This window comes from Pundamilia nyererei, unplaced genomic scaffold, assembly GCF_000239375.1.
Source record: "Pundamilia nyererei isolate P.nyererei 1_Seehausen unplaced genomic scaffold, PunNye1.0 scaffold00046, whole genome shotgun sequence".
In the NCBI taxonomy this organism is placed as follows: domain Eukaryota; kingdom Metazoa; phylum Chordata; class Actinopteri; order Cichliformes; family Cichlidae; genus Pundamilia; species Pundamilia nyererei.
This window is the reverse complement of record NW_005187447.1, coordinates 1,929,768-1,946,748: the sequence shown is the minus strand read 5'-3', so window position 1 is coordinate 1,946,748 and position 16,981 is coordinate 1,929,768. Positions and strand designations below refer to the sequence as shown.

General features: G+C 41.2%; 1 protein-coding gene across 4 annotated transcripts in view; it reads right to left on the bottom strand.

The window, feature by feature from the left end:
* Positions 1-152: 152 nt before the first annotated feature.
* lnx1 (ligand of numb-protein X 1) overlaps positions 153-16,981 on the bottom strand; it is a 36,646-nt gene continuing 19,817 nt past the window's right edge. For 2 of the 4 annotated variants that reach the window (XM_005732298.1, XM_005732300.2), the window contains 9 exons: positions 11,444-11,697; positions 9,236-9,391; positions 7,314-7,522; positions 6,824-7,237; positions 5,921-6,055; positions 3,324-3,501; positions 1,993-2,239; positions 1,262-1,420; positions 153-1,156 (listed from right to left, as the gene is read on the bottom strand). In XM_005732298.1, the coding sequence (XP_005732355.1) occupies positions 1,021-1,156; positions 1,262-1,420; positions 1,993-2,239; positions 3,324-3,501; positions 5,921-6,055; positions 6,824-7,237; positions 7,314-7,522; positions 9,236-9,391; positions 11,444-11,697 (1,888 nt within the window). In that variant the 3' untranslated portion in view covers positions 153-1,020. The remainder of the gene's footprint in view (positions 1,157-1,261; positions 1,421-1,992; positions 2,240-3,323; positions 3,502-5,920; positions 6,056-6,823; positions 7,238-7,313; positions 7,523-9,235; positions 9,392-11,443; positions 11,698-16,981) is intronic. The other 2 variants (XM_005732299.1, XM_005732301.2) reach the window with 1 other exon arrangement.

The window sequence follows — 16,981 nt, the reverse complement described above, 5'->3', positions numbered from 1 at the left end:
ATTTGAAAAACTAAGGATAATTTCATGAATGTTTAGTACACTATGCTTTCATTGTTTCTTTTTCTGTTGATTTTCTTCAGATGAAGGGAATGTATACATGTAGCTTTGTGAATCCCGGGTGATATGCTTTTAATCATCTTTGTCACAGCAACCAATTTTTCAAATGATTTTATTGATCAGTTAACCAAATGTACCATCAGATATACTACACAGGCCGAAGCGTGACAGATAGAACTGCAGTAGATGGGCCTCAGCCCTTCCACTGATACACAGAAACCAAGTCATTTTTTTCTTAAATGTAAGAAAATTAGTAAGGCCTCCACACTGTTATCTAATTAAATATCTTTTAACATGTTATGAACACATTAATCCTTTATTTTTTCATATATTTTCTTTGCCAGTGGTTTGATAGTTTAGCCATAGCTTCTGACATAACATAAAAAACCTCACAGACTACTACTTGGCAACGTGTCTTCAGATCAACAGATGAAGATGACAACCACTGTCAGTACAAACAGAATAAAGCCTACATTAAAAGGCCATACAACAAACAAACAAAATAAACATATTACAAGTGCTTGGATCTTTTTTAGACACCCAACAGTTACAGTAGAGAAATGTGAGTCCAACTTAACGCATATCCTAACATATAACTACTGGAATTGGCAACATGTTGTGTCTCCTGTCGGTACTCCCACTCGATGCCAGAGAATGATCATGTCCTCTAAACTGATAACACCCAACATCTTAGTTAAAAGTGTCTCAAGCCTGGATCCTCCCAGTTCAGCGTTTTCTGAGGGGCACGTTAACCTCTGGTAACAATCCAGTCTTATGTCCTTCCCCCTCCAAACTCCTGCCGAAGTCACGGCTGTCCATCAGACGTGAGGTATCCAAACAGCTACACGACTATTCTAAGCTTCTCCCTCACAGCAAAATTAGGTAGTCAGCCAGACTAAAGCTCTGCCTTTGACATTCCTTGGTCACTGCCACCGAAACAGTGCTGGATGGCTTAAAGCACTGCTACAGCAGGCTACCAGGCCAGGACACTATGGTCAGGGTGATTCTGCCACGGAGCTCCTTCAGAAGGCGAACCAGTGCTGTGTGTGTCATCCCCCAAGTACTCTTTCCATTCACCTCAAGCAGGATGTCCCCACACCTACACAGACAGAGAAATGGGAATTGAAAATGATCTTCTTTGACTTCTAAAACATTTTGCCCATGGGCAATTGTGGAAAAAAAGTGATATGCAACGAGCAGATACCTTATCCTGCCATCATTGTAAGCTGGTGTCCCCTCCACAATCGAGCGGATGAAAAAGGATTGATTGCAGTTGACCTCTTCCTGACCTCCAACAATACTGAAGCCCAGGCTGCCCGAAGTGCTCCGCCGCAGGACGATGTCTTTGCAGCAGTAGAGATGCCTGCATGAGCCAAGAGGGAGATTAATCACACTAATCTCTCAACGGCATCTTTAGATTACACATACTGTGCATCTATACTGAGCATGTGTGCTGTAGATAGAGTGCTGAAATGAGCCCCACTCTAAAGAGAAAGGCCTGGCTAACCTTTGAATGCAGGTGTGATTTGGACTTTGTATCAGTAGTGCACCAAATCACAGTCCAAAGCTAAATTTTCACTGTGACTTAGTGCTTGGTTTCTTTGCATCTCTGTTTCATCATACTTTATAAAACTAGGAGCAGCAGTTGTTTGTCGTTATCAGTACACAGCTGTCTTTCTAACACACCTTCTAAATTCATATGCTAGGAACATAGAGAAAGTTTAACTGATATCTTAGTGGTAAATATTTAAGCTGAAAGGTTAGTTTTAAAAGTATAATGAGCATTCCTTTCCCAGCTGGCTTTGTCAAAATTTCAGTTGGCACCAGCTGGCAGAGGTCACAAGGACCGGTGTGACGGGTTTAATTTATACTGGCCTCAGAAAAAGCATACAATTGTACATGGAGATGATGCAAAGGCAGCAGTGGGTACTCTACCTGGGTAGCTGCAGCCATGACACCCACAGTGGGGAGTAATCGTCATTAGGCACCGGGCTCTTGATGCTGTCTGTAGGTGATGGCGTAAGACAAGGTGGCAATGTGCAATCTTGCACAAAGTCCTCTGGAGGACGCATCTCCAAAACCTTGAGCACAACAGGAGAGGAGGTGTTCTTCAAATTCGCCACGGCCTCACCTCGTGTTACCCCCGTCAAATCCATGCCATTCACATTTAACAAAATGTCACCTGCAGGGGAAGATATAGACAGCACAACTCAAGCTCTGCCTGGGGCTGATACCCTCATAACAGCTTAAAACAAGACGTGGGACACATCATCTGCCTATTTAATATTCATCAACCTCCACGCTAGAAGACAAAGAGATGGAAACTAAGCACCACCTGTGCTTTAAAAAGCCTCCTAGTGATGAAAGTGGTGCAAAGATAAATTGATAATCGCAGAGTCCATCTTGCTAGTAAGCAGCTCAAAGGACACATTTGCCCTGTGAGGATATGCAAATACAAATTAACACTCCATTACAAAACGCAAACATGTTTCATAACCGTACAAAAGGAGACAGCTGCTGCTGCTCTGTCCCTTATGAATACAATAATGTGCACCTTGAACCATGAATAGGACAACAGACTCAATTTACTTCTATTTTTATTAAGCCTTCATACTGTACTTCTTATCACCCATCTCAGCATTTCTCTCAATCCTCTCATAACCAGAGTTTAAGGCATTGAGATTGAGAGTAATGAAAGGCCTAATATGGTTCTATTTTAAGGTGAATATGCAGGAATCAGCATTTGGGGCTAAAAATCTTCCACTCTCCCTGCCTTCAGTAGCATTACAGGATTTTAAGGCTGCTGCTCTTCCATACAGCTATTGCGTGTCTCTTCATGTTTTGCTGGTTCAGTCTTGACGAATTTCATGTAGCAAAATAATTAGATACTTGACAAATTCTCTTCTGCATTGCAATTGGAGTACAAGTCTCGAGCACTGCTATGCTAATGTTTGTTTGTGTTTTTGTTTAAATCTCTTAGAGCCAATTTGCGGAGCACTGAACCACAGCAGCACCAGAGTTTTCTGTTGCATGAATAACCTTCATAATGAAACATGAGCCTTAAATGTTCATCAATCACCTCATCTGTTCGTTACAAGTATTCATCACCAAACCCACATAAATACTGACAGAATTTTTATGCAATGAAACTCATGCTTAATCCACTATATGAGTAATTATTTGCACAGATTACAGACATCACATTTCTTCTGAAATACATGAGTAATATTCTAATGATTACATAATTAGATGACAACTCATTTTACCTTTGCGTATGGAGCCCTCTTGTCCCACCACTCCATCAGGGTCCACATTTGTAACGTAGATGGGGAGGTCCCACCCTCGGCTGGACATGCCGCCCGCCACTGTCATACCCAGAGAGTCATGCGGCTCCTTATTTAGACTTACTGTCTTCTCATAACATGCAGGCTTTTGACAAGAGTCCTTTACAGGAGACAGAAAGCAGACAGACAAATAGTTGAAGTAAAGAGTTTTTTGTAAAGTGACTGATTTTAAAAACAACCAAGGTTGTTTTTTATTCCTTCCCCTAATATCCCGTTTTCTTTTCCAACTGTGATGTTAATGGACATACCACACATTCAGAACTGATGCTGTCACTGTGGTGTTTTGAGTGTCCGCATGCACCGTCACTCCAAACATAATAATGACTTACACCAAGGGCATCTTAAATAAATTATATAATGTAATTAGATTTAGATGTAGTGCATTTGCATAATAATGAGGAGCGTTTTCTGTGAGACTTGCAATAATGGTAGAAGTCACATGAATGCCACCCATGCTGGGTTATGGGAACAAGAGCCCAATAACATAGACACAGTTAAAAGCTGATTGATGAATGACCTCGTCAGCATAATTGGTTAATGTATAATATATGGTGGTTATTATGGTAGAACATTAGGCAGCTCAAGTGCCTCCTCAGTCTTTGTCCATGTTGAATGCAGAGATTCATACACAGAGTCGTGATGTGTTATTTGATGTTTTGAACGAGGCATCGCATGGGATAAAGTGAATGAGGTTTTATTCATAGCAAGTGTGTGAGTCATATGAGGCAGAGTTGAATACTAATGAATAACACATGGACACACTGTGTTATTCATTGGTGGGATGTAGCTGGTCCTGCTTTGCTAATGTGCCACATTCACACGTTTTAGCTGCACTCACAACAAGAGATCACTTGACTGACCTTATGGCATGACAGTGCAAAAACTGAACACATTACCTGGCTTTCATATTAAAGCACTGTCAATTCTGTCTGTTTTTTCCCAGATTATTTGATGGCTTTTGATGAACAATAATGCTGTGTAGTGAGCAGAGTTTGTTACCTCCCAGCACAGCGAGCTCACATAAGATATTTTGTCATCTCTGTTCTTTATGCTTAGCCAAGCAGCTAGCTATTTCGTGTGGTGATTAAAGAACAACCACCTGGAGTTCAAAAGAAGGATTTCTTCTGTGGCATGCCAGTTATTTTTACCAGGTTTGTTTTAGGCAAAATGCTGGATAGTTGTTAAATAGACTGGCTTATCAGTATGTACACAACTTAAAGAAGAATTTAGAAGCTGGTGCAATCAGTGTGACATGACCCACTGGTTAGTGGGCAATGTGCAATCTTGAAGCTTCTGGTTGAGCATTTTGCTCAATCCCATCTTGGTGTTTTTAAACCTGATGTGACAAGTAAAGGCTGAATAAGTAGCTTACAGACACTGCATTCATACAGTGTTAACCTAAAGCACATCCTGATTTATGAATATTTTTTACACTACTGGAGTAATAAAACAAAAAGACTTGAAACTAGCACTTAAGATGTTAAACTTACCAGGAATGTATTTAGTGAGGTCATAGAACAAATGAGGTCATTTTCCTGTAAACTTCTATGCATTCGGATGAAAGTGAGGATATGGCCCCTGATGGCTGCATAATGAAGCAGAGTATTGTACTTCTCATGTCTTGGAATATGTCTTGGCCAAACCACACGAATCCCTACTATTATAAATTAAATCACTCAGGTATAACATATAAGCTGACACTGGGAAAAATATTACGATTCAGTTAATATTGTGCTGTCCTAACTGGACTATTACTGGTTTGTCAACACTGCCCTAGACCACTGAACAATGTCCCCAAAACTAAAGATTCATGAAGCAGCATTATCTCGCTAGATGTCACCTTTGGTTTGACAATGAATAATTTCTTATCAGTCACTTCTCAAGCAGCCGCATTAAAGATATAATCAAAGATATATAAAATATATGCATTTACATGTTTTGATCCCGGTGACATTGAAAGAGGAGGAACTCTCCACAAGATACTGTGCTGTATATGCAAAATATCCCCAAAGTAGAGATCTGTAAGGAAGTTTGTGATTATAGTGATAAAATATTGTGGCAAAGACAAAAAATATCGCAAACTTGCATTTTTTTTGTGCCAATTACATTCAAATTTGAAATCAGACAAATTCTACTTATAGCAGGAAGCCAAAACAATTGCCTCTTAAAAATCAAAGGGAATTGATCAACCTGAAATTATACCATGAATTTTCACCTTGGCTCTGTCGTAGAGCAAGATAAATTGCTATGTTCAAAAAAACAGTAAAGGTTGGGATGTCTTCTTTGTGGTGAAAAAAATAGGAGACCGATGGGGGTGTAACACAAAACAGCTTTCCTGCTGTACTACTTGAATGACATACTCAGCTTTGACTGGAGAATAATACCTCCATGGATCATTTGCACCTGAAAGCGAATATTTATCACGGGAAGGGGAGTCGGGGGAACAAAGCTCCTCTGTGTACCAGTACCGTCCTTGTCTCTTGTGTGTGTATATATATGTGTCTGTATGAGCTTCTCACCAGCAGTGTTTGCTCTAGATCCACAGGGGAATATGGTGGGGGACCATCCATGCCCCACGGATCTTCTTGTATGAGGTCTGGAGTGGGCAGGCAGATCTGACGAGACACTATGAAATGGACGCGCTCTTCACTTGCCTAAAAAACAACCACAGAAAAAATGTACATGTGTTGCAGTTAAATGGGGAAATTAATTTTATTCTGAGTGAAATTTTCTGGATAGCTAATCTTCACTGCCACTTTGTCGTAACTCTTAGAACTATACTCCAGGCTGACCTACACACATTCACACATATGCAAGCATACAGCCACACAGACTGGCTGGATACATCCCTCTCCCCATGCTCTCATTCCTTGGAGAGTTCCACGGGTCTTTCTAGCAAAGAGCTGAGTCCTGAATTAGCCAGTCCAGCTCATTATTGCCTTAATTGGACTAATTTAATTTCTATCCTGGCAGTTCTTAATCTCCGACAGAAAGTGCCTACTCTGAGAGGCCATCTTGGCTCCACAGAGACCCAGTAGAGCCAGTCAAACAACCCAGACAGGAACTTGGAGCCCAGAGACCCTGCACAGTCAGCCGCAGACACACTGCAATTAACCACTATTAACCAAAAACACACCATCGTTGACTGGCATCAACCAGGATACAGAGGCAGCCACATGGCCCAGTCCATCAGGGAGTAACCACAATTAAATACTATTAACTGCACTGAATGCAGACACAACAGCACAGCACAACACAATTAGCCTGAATCACCACAATTATCTTTAATACCTCAGGGACTCACATTAAGATCACAACACAGTTGTTTATGGTCTGTAACAACATGAAGGTGAATTTGTCACAACTGTGAACTTTCTATGTAATGCTAATGCATGCAGTCTTTCCTTGACTTGCTAACAGACCTGAATGAGTAGAGCAGCGTGCTCTGGTGCGCCATAACGTAGATCGTGCCCGTTGATGGCAAGCACGCGGTCACCAATGCACAGTTGCCCATCACGTGCAGCTAGTCCACCCTCCAGCAGGTGAAAGATATACACTCCATGCTCCTCTGGCCGCCTCACGAGCTTAATGCCCAGCTGTTCCTCTGGAGCACTTTTGTTCAGGACCACATGGATGCTATCATCTCTCAAGGGATGATGGGGTAGGCCGTGTGATGGGTGGCCCCCAGTGATGTGGCCATGTGGGTGGCCATGCGAATGCGAACGGTAGCGATGCCGCTGTTCTCTGAGCACGGTTAGCCGGAGGAGTTGGCACGGCTGTTTGAGGGTGGTCACAGCAAAGCAGTGGGGCACGTTGCTAATGTCAATGCCGTTTACCTGAAGGACAAGCGGAAATGTAATTTCACGGAGGACTTTTTTATCACTTCCAGCTGCTTTGTTAAACTCACTATACCTTGAGGATCATGTCCCCGGGAAGCAAGCGTCCATCCCGAGCAATGACACCTTCTCTGTAGATATCCTGGATTAGAATGCGAACTAAAGGGGTTTCATTGCCACCGACGATGCTAATGGCCAGTGGCTCTGAGGGATCCACCCGCGTGATCTTAATACTGGTAACTTCACCATCAGGGATCAGGTGATGGAGCTGAGGAAGAGCCACCACTGGGGAAGAAGGAAAAGGCTGTGTTAAGTTCTATTGTACAAAGATCAACAGCCAAAAAGACCCAGCCAAATAAAACAAGAGAGGAAATGGGAGAAAAGGAGAGCGCTGAGAAGGAAAAGACAAACACATCTAGGGAGATGGAGGTATACCGTAGTGTAGAGGTTCAGCAGTGGAGCCAGCTGTCTCTACTCCCTAAGGTTACTAAAACAAACTTGTAGAAGTCAAGAGGGAAAATTTGCTTGGCTGATTATCCTCTGTGATGTTTGTATCATTAGTCACATACATCTGTAGCAAGTATGCTTGGGAAAACCCTCAATTTCACATTTCCACAAAGTTATTACTAGGGTGGGGATGTAAGAAAAGTTGTAATACACACTAAATTTGTACACAGTCCAACTACTTTGATTCACAACAGATTTGTTCCCCTTGTTTTCACCTCAGTACTTGATCATCTGCAAAAAATAAAGGATTCGAGTATAATGCAGACCTCATTATGAGCCTCAGCATTTTTAATGAAAGAGTATGTCTCTTCTAGTTTTATGTTATTCTTTTGTGCAATCCTCCCACATACCCACTGTTGAATTTGTTGAATTTTACTAAATGGCAGAATGATTCATTCTGAACAGGACCATGTGGAAATGGGTGGGGGACATTATCTTGGCTGACAGCCTTGGCCAAAGTCTTTAAGAAGTTGAGTTTTTCATTTCATTTCTTATTCCTAAATGCACTGTTTCCCCTCGTATCTCTGTCTCTGTAGCCTCAGACACTTGTTCCACACTTCGCTGCACTTTTTCCAATACAAAGTCAATATTTTGTCTTTTTTGCAGCAGATTGCTTCAAGGGTGGAGAGCACATTAAGAGAGACTCACAGCCGTTATGTAATCCTCCTTTCTCTCCATCATTCACCTTTCAACCTCTGTCTTGCTTCATCTTGTCACATACTTTTTTTACCCACCCCAATGGGACTGTATGATGTGTTTGCTTATTTATTTGTTTTCATTTTATTTTACTCTGCATCCACTCTTCCTTACATTTCTCCAGGATGGAACTACGTCTACTTCACTTTTGCATCCTTCCCGTCTATCTTTGTCTCTCAGTGGCAGGCAATGAATATTTAATCTTTTCTCTCAGCCCCGTCAGTGATGGCCTCTGAGAATAATCTACTCCCAGATCATTCGTCATCCTTCATTCTTACGTAATCCCACGTTCCTTCGTCCAATCACACTGCAATTCTGCTTTAACGTTATACTCTATGGTTGGCTATATTTCCACCACAAGTGCCAGTCTGTAGAGATTACATTAAATATCACTACGGCACATTTTCTTTACTGCATACATACATCTTATGCTTCTACCACGTCTAGAACACTGCTTTCCCAGGTGAATATATCATCAAGTTGGTAAGGAATGACAGGATATGGTAGAGTTGAATAGAAGGATGAGATAAAAAAGAAGAACAGGTAGTGGAGACAGAAGGAAGAACATCATCTGCTTTATCTTCAGCGACCTCTGGCCATCCCATCCCTCAGGCTACCATTCTCCCCTGATCTGTCTGCACAAGCTTATGCAATCTACAGCTGAATTATTAAAGAAACATATACTACTGTTACACTGTGGGACCCAGCTGTGTCACCCTCCATATAAAGCTGAGGAAACAAGTATACACATTCGGGGAAACACAGAAACACAGATATAAAGGTTTTAATCCATACCTTCCTGTGGCACACTGGAATTTCTGGCATTGTCTCTTTCCTCAGATGTCTCATTGCTAACCGCGTTGCCACTCTTAGTCCTCCTCAAGACGCTGAAGGCCCTGTTCAACCTTCTGAAGGAGCGACTCCTCACTGAAGAGCGATCAAAATTTCTGACTGCAGGGGTGAAAGAGAGGCACTTTAAAGATGACCTCACCCTCAACATGCCCAGACATGTCTGAATCTCACTCACAGCCAATGGAAAGCTTTCTCAGAGCTGCACCAAAGACATTAAGCAATCTGTGATCCTGTTGCAATTACCTGTATAATGCAGGAAGACCTGTTTGAATAATACCCATAACCCTTAAATCTCTAAAGGATCTAAACAGTGCAAAGTGATATTACTAAAGAAGAGTGTCCAGTTTTGTTAGGGTTTTGGATTAGCTTCCCTTTTTTTGTGAAATGAACATAAGAATTACATTGTTCAAAGCACTGTGCATTGATCAGCACAGTGCTTTTCTGTGTTGTATCACTAGTTGTGTTTTTGACTCTTTCTAAAGTGAGCTTAACACTCCACCTTGCATACAAATGGTGGGTTAGCTTTGGAAGCCTCAATCCCTAACTCTGATTCAACACTGGATTAGGGGGACTGTGCTTGATATTTAAGGAACTTTTTGAAGCTTCCACACGCACTTCAAACTTGCAGCATGGAGGTTAGCATTCAGAAACTGAAATTTATTTTTGTAGTACAAACAATTAATGGAATTTCTTATATGAACCAAGTGGAATGTCATGGTTGTCCTGTAAAAGAGACCGTCTCTTCCTTCTACATTTCAGTGTGTCCATTTGGTATTTTTATTTCCGCTGTGGTCAGAGTGCATGCCTTATCAATGAGTTTCGAGAGACCACAAACTGCCTCTCAGGCTGAACAATGCTTTTTTTTCTTTTTTTTGCACTGTTAAAATAGAGAGCTCAAAAAGAAAAAACGCATTCCAGCTGCAAATTTCACCATATTCAGGTAATGTGTGAGTCGAGGCTTTAAGAAAATACTACTACTCCCCCAAAGAAACAATGATATTAGCAAATAAAATACTGATACTCAAGTCAAGGTACCTCTTGTTATGAATCCAAGTGTAGCATATTAGAAACTGGAAGCAATACATTAATTAATCGTGCTTATATTTGTTTACAAGTAAAATTTTGGGGAAAACACTGGGGCCCCCTTAATCTTTTTACTTTTTCTTATATAACAGAAAACTTTTCTTTTCCCTCTTTGGGCTATGTTTTTGTTTTTTTTGGCAAGTTTTAAAAAGTTCAAATCTTTTGAAATGCGTTCAGCTGATAGTCCTTTAATTAATAAACCAAATCCGTGCACAGTAAAGTTACATGGTTGCGTAACAACAGTAGTGGACTCTAGCGACTGGTACCAAAAGAGACCCTCCCAGAGAGGCTCTTGTCTGTACTTGTACTTTGCTTTTTAGGCTACAGGAGCTTCCATTGAAGACAGAAGCCCCAGCCCGGCTGCTCGGAGCACGGGACAGCAAGCTTCTGCAGTGCCCCTCCCTCCCTCTGCAGGCCCATGGAGATGTGAAGGCTCCTGACAGCCACATTATTCTTTAAAAGCGCGAGCCGCTTCTGGAGCTGACAGCTTGTTCAGCAGTAGTGGTGCTCGTGGTGGTGGCGGAGGGTGCTCAGTTGACCAGACCTAAAGTGCTGGTGCAGCGTCATTTGGTTTCCCCACTGCCTATGCGCTTACTTTAGCAGAGCAATGGACGGGCAGATAGGAACACTCGTGACTGCTTCCTGGTTTCACAGGTGGGAGAAATGAGGGAAGAGCTGCGATCACGTCATTGGGCATTAACACACACTTGCACAGGCTATATTTAACCTACCTCTCCTTCCATTTCTCCTTGACTGCATAATGTGCCTGCATCTCGGTGACTTTGTCTCTATGTGTTTCTCTGCTTTTTTCCACAGAGAGATTTTATAGATTGGTGAAACTGGTGTTATGTGTCATGTCATTTGCGGGTGTAAATATATGTATGAATACAGATCTTTGGTGCTTGGTTTTGACTGCAGACCGTGTAACTGTGACTGGAGATCTCTGTACTCTGTTGGTTTTCAGTCTGTCACTATGGCAAACAGACACCTTTTTAGCTCTTTCTCTTGCCAGATAACGTCATATGGCATTGAACATGAGCACACACAAACATCTATTCGCCCACTCACACTCACTCTTCTTTGTGCTACTCCGAGCAGCCAGGCTAGTCGTGCTGCCTGACTGACTATTATCCTCCATGCTGGGGTCAAAGGCAGGGTTGACCAGACCAGGTTCATCTGACAGGAGGGCCACAGCAGCAGAAGTGGGGCCATCATTGGGCAGGGTGGCAATGGTGAGTTCTGAGGTGCTGTCAGTGCATTCGCCCTCCTGCGAGCGTCGCTTTCTGTCTGCTGAGAGCCCATAGTGAGAGGCTCCTTTACACCTACACACACGAAAAACAAAATGTCAGTAGCAAACTCAAATTACAAAGTGGCTGCAATTATTACTAGACGTGTTCATAAATTGATGACATTGATGATGTTTTAAAACATGCTCCAACTCCCTAATAAACTGAATTCTGAAGCAGTCAGTGAAAGTCAACACATTTGCGTTAGCAGCCAATGAAAAGGTCAGACTCTCAAGACAAATGCAAGCAGATTTCAGCATGTCCTCCACCCTCAGGCTTTATTCATGCCGACCTATATCTTCTGCTCGGGGATGGCCTCACACAAAGGCTGCTTATCTGACCTTAACACTCAGACAGCACCTCTCTGAGATACCACACAGGCTGTACAATAAACCACAACAACATATGGTAAGGGAAGATACATTTTCTAGTGCTCGCATTTAGAATTCATCTGTCACGACATCTGAGGTTGGTCTAAAAATTTCATACTTACTCTCACAAAAAGAAAAAAATATATAAAAAGAGTTTTTGTACCATCTTTGTGACAGTATGTGCAATCACATGTAGGTTGGGTTTTCTGCTTTGAGTGTGAGCGTCCCTGACAGATGATTGAATACAAATGCAAGAAAGAGAGCGGGTAACTGACACAACATGTGAATATAAAACAGAAGTCGTTTGATAGTTGTTTTTCTCAAAAACAAATCTAATTCCTAAGTTCCAGCTGTCAACAACACAGCCGCAACACATTTCCACAGTCTGTCATACATAGACACACATACAATTATACACACATAATGCTACAAGCCACGAAAGGCTTTTCACACTGACAATATTAAATTGGGAATGTTTGTGTGCGAATTAAAGATATCCCTACAGAGCATGGTATTCTATTGCTGCAGAATTTTCTTCCATCTGAAAGTCATAAAGGCTTTGAGCTGATGCTTCATCAGACGCAGGAATAACTCTGGCTTGTCTCTCCGGCTGTCTCTGTGGAGCCATCAGCACAAACATTAACTGGGTTTTAATGAGCTGGCTCAAACCCAGGCTTTGCTTCAACAGTAGCTCAGAAAAACAAGAGAAGCAGCACCCATTCTCCTGTGCTGTGGTCTGACAGGTAGGATATTAAACCAAAAAGGAGATGTAAATGAAAGCAAAGTACAATCGTGGGCATCATAGCAGTTACAAAAAGAAACTAGATTACTCACTGAGCCAGGTAAGCCATCAGCCCCTTAAGGGCACCACATCACTGGAAGTGGTATTTTGTCTCTATAATAAATATGTCTCAGTGGGGCATGCTGCTTTCTGTTCATATTTGGCAAGGAAAATAACTGAATCCTGAAGTAGATTCTACTTCCGAGCTGTAGTCAGGTACAACATTACACAAAGCTGAAATGCCCATTGATTTTCCTCTGACCTCAGAAACGTACTACTGCGTTACGTCGCATGTGTCTGCCTGCGTGTGGGCTGTGCCACGGTGTTATTCTTGTTCATTCAGTTAGTAAATTGAACGCTATCAAGCATGTCCATTCAGCAACATACCACTTAACTGAGTGAAGTGGCTGAATAGAGTAATATTGCAATCAAGAGGAGAGGAGAGGGCACCTCTGCAGTCTTGAGGGGCAGAAACTTTCCTCACGTCACTCACTGTCAATTAGAAAACTTAAATCTAAATTCAGCTTGTGCACACTGCTCTGAAAGCAGAAACTCCCCACCTGTGCACGAATATACATGGAAACAATACATATATGCACATGGTACAAAGTGAACCTTTCTCTTAAATGCAACACAGAAACTGAAAATTGCAAAACAACTTGTGAACATAAGTGACGATTTTAGATGTCCTATCATTGTCACCTGATTATATAAACAGATTAGTGTTTCTAAGACTCCAGAGTCCAGAAGCTCTTGTGAGATATTATGTGTTGCAAATAACCATGGAAAACCTTCTGGCCTTTATATTTTTACTGGCACCATTGAAGGGCAAAGCCATGCAGCACTAATCAGAGTGAGGAGAGCATTAGTCATCCTCCTGTATGTTAGTATTGCTTTAAAGACGGCATTGCTGGATTGACAGTTGATCAGTGGCTAATTTATTATTCAGATGGTGCTGGTTGAAATATCCCTTACCATAAGAAAACATTGCTAGTGAACTGACCAGTGTAACCATTTACATACTGTACTGAAGTACAACTTTTATGTATTTGTACTTTATGTATTTCTATCCTATGATATTGGTAGTTTCTTATTCGATTCCACTGTATTCTGGAGGCAAATCTTGTACTTTAAACTCCGCTAGATGAATTTCATGGCCATAGTTATCATTAAATGCAAATTTAGATTAGAAATATAAAATATAATCGCACTTGCAAATGATACAATATTATTATAGATTAAGCTACTCAGCAGTATATAAAGTAATTACGGTTACTTCCAGCTGAAGCATTAACCTTACATGAATTAATGAATGAGTGATCCAGGAATTTAATGAACCCTATATAACAGTGAAATTGGACATTTTGCATTACCAATAACTATGCTTTGATATTAATTAAATGGTATTTTGACTTTTCCTTTGAACTTTTTAATACTGTAGCATTACTGCTTTTTGTTTTGAGAGATCTCAGATATTCTTTTCAACAGTGTACAAAACAGCTTAATCAAAAATGTTTTTAGATTTTAACGCAGTACAACTTTTCCTGTAATGCTATTTGTATTAAGGCACTGGGCGCTGGACAACAGCCTGAAAATCGTGCTCGATATTTTCTAAGCCAATTTGCAACGCTGGATTTATTCCTGATAGAATTTTCTGGCTTCCCATGGTTCCCTCTTAACTACTTCTTGGTCCCCTGTCTGCCATCACACAGAAAAAATAAATACATCCTGGAATCACTCAGCCTGCAAAAAAGACGGGGTTGTTTGGAAGCAAGAATCAGTATCATGGCGTTAGATTCTCAGTTAACATCGATGCATCATGCATTAGTCATACAGAAAACTACTTAAAAGGATGAAAGAAGAAGACTTTTAGTTAGCCCTTAATTTTCTTAATATTATAGTAGGTATGTTAATGCAGCTCTGGCTATTTCTGTAAAACAATGTCCTTTTTTATTTCAAGGGTTTCTGACTTACATGTGTGACTGCTTTTCACCCACACACTGATTTCACAGGTATTGTACTGTGTATAAGTAGTGGTCATGGCGAATATATGGAGTTCAATACTTAGACAACATTCTCCTGTTTTAGCATGAGTAGTGGAACACGGAAAACCAAAGTCAGCCTGTGGAAACGTGCAAATACTATTGAATACGGGTTCATTCAGTTTTTACAGACCACCCAAAACTTGGAAAAAATGTCAGAAAAAAATTAACGAATGCCGTCTACACACCAGCTTTGAATGTGTGCGTTGCCAACAGATCACCTAAGATCTCGAAGGCTTCATTTCTTGCGCTGTGATGGGTCTCAGATAAAGACATGACAGAAATATATCGAGACCCCTTACACTTTGAAACTTATAGGTGTCATAATACAAAGTCTGTGAGATAGCAGCATAGCGCTATTGTTTAGTTCAGGACCAGTTTATTAAAGGCTTTGTCTTCTTTTAATTAAAATCTCCTCTCTTTTCTTTAGGGAATAGGAGTTGCCTTAAAACAATAGCCGTATCTCTGCTCCTTAGAGTTTTAATGTCTGTCTTTTAATGCTAAGTCCAGAATCTGCACTACATGAGGTTGAAGGCAGGGAAGCATGATAGAAAGCCCTTGTCTCTCTCACCAGGGTGGTCCTGCAACCTTAGAGCCAAAGAAAATGAGCCAATTAAGTCTGTACACTGGAGAGGTGAAGTGCTTGCATATCCACAGAGAAATACACAAACAGCATACACTTCTCTTTATTTCCATTTTTTATTTTTATTTTTACATAATATCATGAAACATATCCTTTTATTTTAAAAATGGGACTTTGAGTGCTTATGCAAAGCTGTTTTTCGGCATCATGTTTCAGGAGATGATCACTCAGCTTAGAGGATGCTCATTAGCACTGCAGTATACTTGTCCTGGTCAGCCTCAGTTATCACATCATCTCTCTAAACCCCAGGATCTGTGACAAGATAAAGAGCGAAGATACCAAAATACCTTAGCGCTCAGCCCCTCCTGCTCCCTTTTACGCAACTACCCTCCCCTCCTTTTTCCCGCACTCTTTCCAGAGCAATAACAATTACCCATGATGCTTTCGGAGACACGCTGATCGTGCCCAAGCGCCCTGGCTGTTCATGTGATGTGAAATAAACACCAGCTCACAACTCATCAAAGCCCTTGAGATTCTCCAATCCTCTTTAGGGGTGAGTGGATTATCCTTTCTAACCCAAATACTCTCTCCGCTCCCTGACTGCCACGGACAGTCATGTTGGGCCACAGTCCGCATACAACGCAAATTACCTCTGATAAGGTGACAATTCCAGGTCAGACAGTCAGCTACAGCAACTGGGCTCAGCGCATACTTTCAAATGTAGGTAACAGATTATAATGATACATGCAGTTTGGAATCTAAAGCACTGTTTAAACACAAACTCACACTTTAAGTCTGTGGTGACACAGCCTCTGTTGACCTGCCTGTGAACTACAGTTTGACTGGCGTTGCATGACTAATGTGCCTTTCTTCTAATTCTTTTATTAATGTTAAGTGCAGCGGCAGGTAGTTGTTCTTGATGAGTGCTGGCTCCTATTGCCAACTTTCAGATGGGTTTGAAAATATAACGAAGACATATAACGTTTGAGAACCCAGGAGAAATAAGCAGACGCTACACTGTGAGCCCGGAAGTAGACTGCACATGTGTGCGTATGTATATATGTGTACAGAAGGTTTTACTGTGATATGTAAACAGTATATATACAGTTTCATAGTCATTTTATGGCTTAAAATGCTCCTGTCTGCCACACTGTAAACACAAAAATAACCAAATGATTGCACAAAAAGGCAAAAGCAATATTTATTTTTGCTGTTTTGCACCCTTGGTATGTAAGGTATGTGCTCAAGAATGTTTGGCCACCCTCCTTATTGCGCTGGTCAAGTGGATCTATTAGGCTCTTTTCCCACTCCATAATTTTAGTCTTGGACTTCAATGACACTTCACTGTCTGAAACAAGCCATATTAGTTCCTTTCTCCCTCAATTCTAATTGGCTGCTTCTGGTAAACAGGAGGTTTGAGGCTGAAGAGGTAGGTGGGGCTTCTGTATTTGAAAACAGAATTGTGGATGTGGATGGGATGATGTTAGTTTTATCTGCTCTCTTTGACATTATGCAGGTATATATATATATATATATATATATA